We start from the raw sequence: 6,235 nt of genomic DNA, 5'->3' as shown, positions 1-6,235 counted from the left end.
CTATACAGTGATCTCTAGTATTGTAAAACACATTAATGTTTCACTACTAATTAAAATTATTTCTATGAATTATATTTGGAAAGAGAATTAAATGTACATGTTTCAATCAACAAACTATACAAACAATGCATTTTGTTGGAGGAAGGCTATTCATGACTAAGTTTTCACTGTCTTATGAACTAGGAACTAGAATTCAAATACAAAAAACACAGTATTTGGAAAAATCTTTAATAAACGTTTTAATACAATATTCAACAGCAGAAAAGCGTCAGTTTTCTGAGAGGCATCTCAGACACGGGATGTGATGAAAAGACTTATTTACAATAAAATGTAAATTATCAATATCTGTTATCAGTTGTTAACAAAAATCTAAAAATCAAAATATCTTCAAAAGTTTTCATGCACTATATACAAGAAAAGCAAAAAAGATTGCCTTCAATTTAAATCCTAACTTCTGAAATCACTGGGATCCTGCCAGTGTCTAAAGTTTTATAATATCCTTTATAATTATTTTTTCTTCTTATGTGTCTGTTCACAGATTCGGGCAATGTTTGATAAGTCAGTACTGCTCTTTGGTAAACTGCTAGCCCCATTCCAAAGTTGAGTTTTTACCTAGCTTTTAAAGTAAATATGCAATAACCACCCCCTTTAATATTCGTTCTCCCCATACACTGATCAATAAAGAACACATTCTCCAGATTTATGGCACGTAAACTCACTATAAATTTTTAGAGTATCAGAAAATATGTAGACTAAATTTTAAATTGACAAATTGTATAATCTAGTAAGCATCCCATAAAAATTAAAAAAGAAAGTGTCATCTACTATCAAAATAATAATCTACTTACAAGTATTGCATCTTGCTTCTGAACTCCCTTAAAAAACAGCTGTTGTAAATATTAAGTGATTTTTCTCTGATGGGAAGCATTTGATTTGACAGGGATTTCTAAATTAATTATCACTGAAGAAACATGTCCCGAATTTGTCCTATGTACTTCTGAATGCAAAGTAAAACCATCAAGTAATTTTCCTACTCGAGCAGTATTTTCAAGCCATGACGTCACTATATTGGTTTGGTTTCTCTAAATTTAGTCATACAACCTCATTATGAAAGATAGAAAAGTCAGATACGGGCAGTGTAATGTGACAGAAAATTTACCCCGATATGTGAGAGCCTTTGAAAACAGCCAGGTAATAAACATGATAACAACTCTGGTCCCCAATAGGGCCACCTTAAAAAATCATTACAATCTAGTGAATACCAATATTCAGTTTACAATTTTCCTTCAGCTTACTTTCATGACTTGACTTTAACTTTAGTGATAATCATTACATGACCATATTTGTTACGCCACCAAAACACTTGTAGAAAATAGTTTGAAAGTTTACTGAACAGCTCCTTTTCTGTATCTCTACTGACAATGCTTATTTTAATATAGAAATGAACTACGCAGCATCATTCTGACTGCATTTTCTAAGTAAAATTCACCAGTTTAAAGTAACCTCATCACTGCCTTTTTGAAAGATAGCAGGATACTAGATTGCTTCCAATTGCTTACCACCTCCAACTGCACTCAGATCACAAGGCTGTGTGCCAGGAATATAGTAAATACATCAAAACAAAATTCCCATTCACCTTAACTCAATACAGAAACTAAAACTTAATGCACACAGGCTCAATTCCTAAGAAAGGAACATAGGTTTTATTATACAGTCTCCAATCCAAAAAAAAAAAAAAAGATTCTTACAGAATTACTTTCTACCAGTAACACATTACTATACAACATCTTCAGCAACCGTAGTGTCAAAAATTTGGTAATAAACTTGCTGTTTCTTCCCATCTGTGATGTTATAGGACTTGATGAAGCATTCCAGCCATGGCAAGTCATCTACAAATCAAAACCAAATTATGATTTAATATTCATTTCTAACTTTTATAGAAGTAGAACTTAACTAGGATCTAAACATGTAAAATATTTAAAGAGAATAAAAATCAATTACTAATTTGAAATTAAAATTCATAACTAGTATTCCAATTTGTGTTAAAATTTACTGCACCATCTGAAATGGTATTCAGTGACAATTAGCCTCCAAGACCACTCCCACCCCCATACCACTTGGTTGTATTTGTACAACAGTGTAGCATAAAGACCTCCCAATAATAAAAACTCATCTCAGTGATACTAAGACTAATGAAATTGGTCTCAAAAGGGAATCCTTTACACCCTTTACAGTAGGACAGTCTTTTAAAAGTAAAGACTCTGGTATGGTTGTCATTGATATCCATGTACTTCGTGGAGTATGCTCCTGAGGTTGAAGCTGTGGCTACCTTGGATGTGCGTGGTTTGGGCATAGAGAATTTCTGCCACAGCAGAAATACTGTATGAAAATCTCTTTGACTGAATCTGGATTGAAGCTTTTTTGCTTAATTTCCATGGATGTTTCCTGTAGCAAGGGATGCTCTAAATCAGTATGTGCATTCAGAAGAAGAATCTCTCACACAGCACGAACAATACACTGAATTCCCTTTCAGTTTACCCTAATGCGCTGTGACATTCAGTACAGTTCCAACAAACTTCTGTATGAATACAATCAACATGTTAGTGCATACCTAAACATGACTGTATTCACACAGCACTGCATGCCACATGAAAATTTACTGAACCATTACTTTTCTCGCTCAAAAGGGTCTTCTACTATTGAAGAAATACATAAAAGCAAATTAAATGGAACTCCCCTTAAAGACTCCCTGAATTTCTTGGTTCTGAGTTTTACCCATGCATAAGTTCAATTCTAAGACTTCGCATACGTAATAGCAGACAGAAAGACCCTTTCCCTTCTCACCCCCCTTTAAAATAACATCAACCTAACCTAATTTTCTTCCTGGAGGACAAAGTGTATTCATGGTCATCTGCATCTTTTGCTGAAGAAAATTATTACTTAAAATTTCAGAGGCAGGAATTTGGAAGAACTTCTCCTGAAAGAGAACAGAAATCATAAAGGGTTGGAAGAAGGGTAAGAAACCATTAGCCAGAATCCTGACTGCTTGTCCTTTTAAAGAACTTAAATTATCCAGAGAGTTAACAGAAGAAAAATATGATTTTTAACAGGAAGACAACAAACTGTCAGAAAGAATAGTAGCCTGTGTTTCAGTACTCCTTAGTATTCAGGGACTACAGCCACCCAGAAAACACTATATATATTACTAACACACCTGCATACATAAGTGTGTACATGCAATTGGCAAGTATCTCTCATAAATCTCCATTATCAGACAACGTTAAGGCGAGAGAGGACAGTCAGCCCTTTGAAAACAAGGGGGCACTGCAATTCGGCTTCATACTTTCACACTTGAAAGGGAGTTCAAGTGGAATTCTCTTCCACTTTTTGAAAGTTTAAAAACAATGGAGAAGGGCTCATGATGCAGGATGCGTTTCTGCATGGAAGAATAAAATACAAATGGAGCAAGGAAATGTTAGATAAACCTCTTTGTATTTTTTTTTTTTTTAAACTATATACAGTAACATCACTGACAAAGCTCCCATTTATTCTTTCCAAGCTTGTTACCTAATCTTGTATCTCTCAGAGCTATTCACCTTATAGCTTTCAAAGTGAGTTCAAATTTTTGATGGCAATTTCTCCTTTAAAAAAAATAAACAGAGAATAATCTACCTTTTGTGTAATTTTTGTATAAGACATTTAACAGAACTGATTGGTAGTTAGCAGGTAATCCTGTAGCAAAACTGACACACACACAACTACTTTTTCCTCTCACTCCAAGTTCTTCTGACTATTCACCTTTTCAATGTTTTCCTTCAATGATTACATAAAGAAGAAAAGAACTGAGAGCATTTCTATAAAAGTGTGACCGGAAGCTGGTGTAAAGTTGTACTTCAAAGTAGCTCAGTTCCATCTCAGGTGATGCTAAGGGACCAAAGTTCAGGCTTGGAACGTATTGGTTGCCTTTGAAGTTACCACCAGCAGGAATGGCAGCTGGCACTTCAGAAAAACTGTTGTTTCTTTTTCCTGCAGCTGAGCTATAGTACTGAGCAATACCTGATAAGAATCCAGGCTACTCTGAAGTAAAGATTTCTGGAATTCTGAATCAAGAGTTGGTTTAAAATCTTTTTCCCCACCTCCCTTTGCAGTTTAGTTTCTGTATATGAAAAGACAATGGACAGTAGGAGGAGAAGATGACTAGTATTCAGAAGGAAAACTCATTCAGTGTGTAGTGACAAGAAAAGTATGTGTTCTTCACTGTCTCAGTGGCCTTTAGTTGCTTCAGAGAAGACTGAAAGATTAATTAGGTTAGCAAAGGTTACCTAAGGTTAGCAAAGCAGTGGAATAAACTGCTTCAGGAATCAAAGACTTAGCTGTATGGCTATAGCTACAGCCTAGGATCAGGGGAAGGAAGGCCTCTACTACTTCATACGGAAAAAAAACAAACCAGGAATTACTAAATGGATAACTAATATTAGATTCTACTAGGAGTTAAAGAAGTCACGAGATTTTGAATTAACTGGAAGCTACCTGTGCAAATCCTGAAACTCATTCACACAGCATTCAGGCTCCATAATTTAACACCGCCAATAAAAGTGAAATTATGCCATGTATAAAGGTCTATGGAAAGATAAAATTATCTCCTAGCTCCAGCTTTGTCATTATACTTTGATATTCTATACTTTGATATTTTATTGAAAAATTACTAAAAATTGTATTCTGTGCATCTTCATTGATGCACAGTACCAATAACATTATAACACTTGTAATGGTCACCATAAAACAATGCAGGTAACTTAGAACAAATACTTCTATATATACGCATTTGCTATATATATACGCATTTGCTATTCTAGTAACAAATAAACTCCAAATGCACGTGATCCATATAGTCTGCCTTTACCAAGGTTTACTTACATAATCAAAAAGGTATGCATTTAGTGCTCCTGTTCCATCAACCAGTGTAAACTTCATAATAAACACATACTGGAGTGGTTCAATACCTAAAACTGAAGAAAAAAATGGAGCTGTTTTATGTAGTGAATATGCAAGACAAACCATAACAACTGGAACTGACACTATCCCTCCTTTAATGGTAACTTACTTTGAATACTGTAATTAAAAGCATAAGTCAATAGGCCAAAAAATAAAGGCTCTCTGTTCATACTTTGAGAGCACATTGCAATTTGCCTGGAAACTTTAACAAGTGAGGCTCTACAAATACAGAGACGTTTTAGAATACTCTTACCCCAGTAAAAGAAAAGATAATATTTGCTTAGATCAGGGATCCTATCTTTTGGTAGGGTCCTCCTACTCTTATTCATGGAAGATTAAGAGAGTTGCTCTTAATTCAGTGGTAAAACAGTATTCCACCTGAAAACATATCTTCTGAAGAAAATGCTTTTTTTTATATGACATAGTAAAAGTTACCAGGTAAACCCTTACTCAGAAGAATTTTACTGGCAGTTCTGAAAATAATCCATTATAAGTAAGTGACTATATTCATTATCTCGCTGGTAACAGCAACCATTATCCTGCAAACACCTTAAACTTACAAAGTTACTGCAACTCAGCATCAATCTTTTCTGGGCACATTTACTTAAATTGGCTAGCCATTTTAGGTTTTATCTGATATATTTGTTGGTTATCATTTAGTCTGAAAATACAGATGATGAAAGAATAATATACATAAAATAATGTAAATGCTGCAAAGCATTTAATTAACAATGCTTTCATTTTGAGGATTGCATGTCAGTCATAGCTGCTGCAACACAGTTTGCTACGTATTTACATTTATTTAACCGAATGACAGTTTAAGATAAACACTGTATTGCTTGAATACTTTCTTCTTTTATGAAGTATTTATCAAGCTTAGATACTGCTAGACATTCCAACTTAATATATAAGAACATGAATTAATAAGCATGAAAACATGCTTTTATTTTTCCTTAATGTGTTATGAAGTTTTAAGCTCCATTTTCCCTTCAGCATTTTTATGTGTTGATTACATGAAGTAACAGAGGGAAAACACAAAGCAAGAACACACAGATTATTGTATATTTCCTCTTATCTATTACTTCTTTCAACTCTGCAATATGCTTAGCATGACATGGCTTGCAGATGAAAAGTTTAACTTTATTAATCATTAAATAAGATTTGCTTTAGTCAGATCACAAAAATTGCACGTTACTAATTTCTAATACTGCAAGCATGTACACAGCTTAAAAAATGACAT

At 34.0% G+C, this 6,235-nt stretch overlaps 1 protein-coding gene across 4 annotated transcripts in view; it reads right to left on the bottom strand.

Annotated features, from left to right (window-relative positions):
• Nucleotides 1-214: 214 nt before the first annotated feature.
• POT1 (protection of telomeres 1) overlaps nucleotides 215-6,235 on the bottom strand; it is a 137,784-nt gene continuing 131,763 nt past the window's right edge. For all 4 annotated transcript variants that reach the window (XM_080575734.1, XM_080575733.1, XM_080575732.1 and 1 more), the window contains exons 18-20: nucleotides 4,918-5,009; nucleotides 2,872-2,977; nucleotides 215-1,889 (exon numbers count right to left, since the gene is read on the bottom strand). In XM_080575734.1, coding sequence (XP_080431860.1) covers nucleotides 1,777-1,889; nucleotides 2,872-2,977; nucleotides 4,918-5,009 — 311 coding nt within the window. In that variant the 3' untranslated portion in view covers nucleotides 215-1,776. The remainder of the gene's footprint in view (nucleotides 1,890-2,871; nucleotides 2,978-4,917; nucleotides 5,010-6,235) is intronic.

This window comes from Anser brachyrhynchus (genome assembly GCF_964034855.1).
Source record: "Anser brachyrhynchus genome assembly, chromosome: 1".
Taxonomy (NCBI): domain Eukaryota; kingdom Metazoa; phylum Chordata; class Aves; order Anseriformes; family Anatidae; genus Anser; species Anser brachyrhynchus.
The sequence above is the reverse complement of the archived record's forward strand: the minus strand, read 5'-3'. Positions and strand labels throughout refer to the sequence as shown.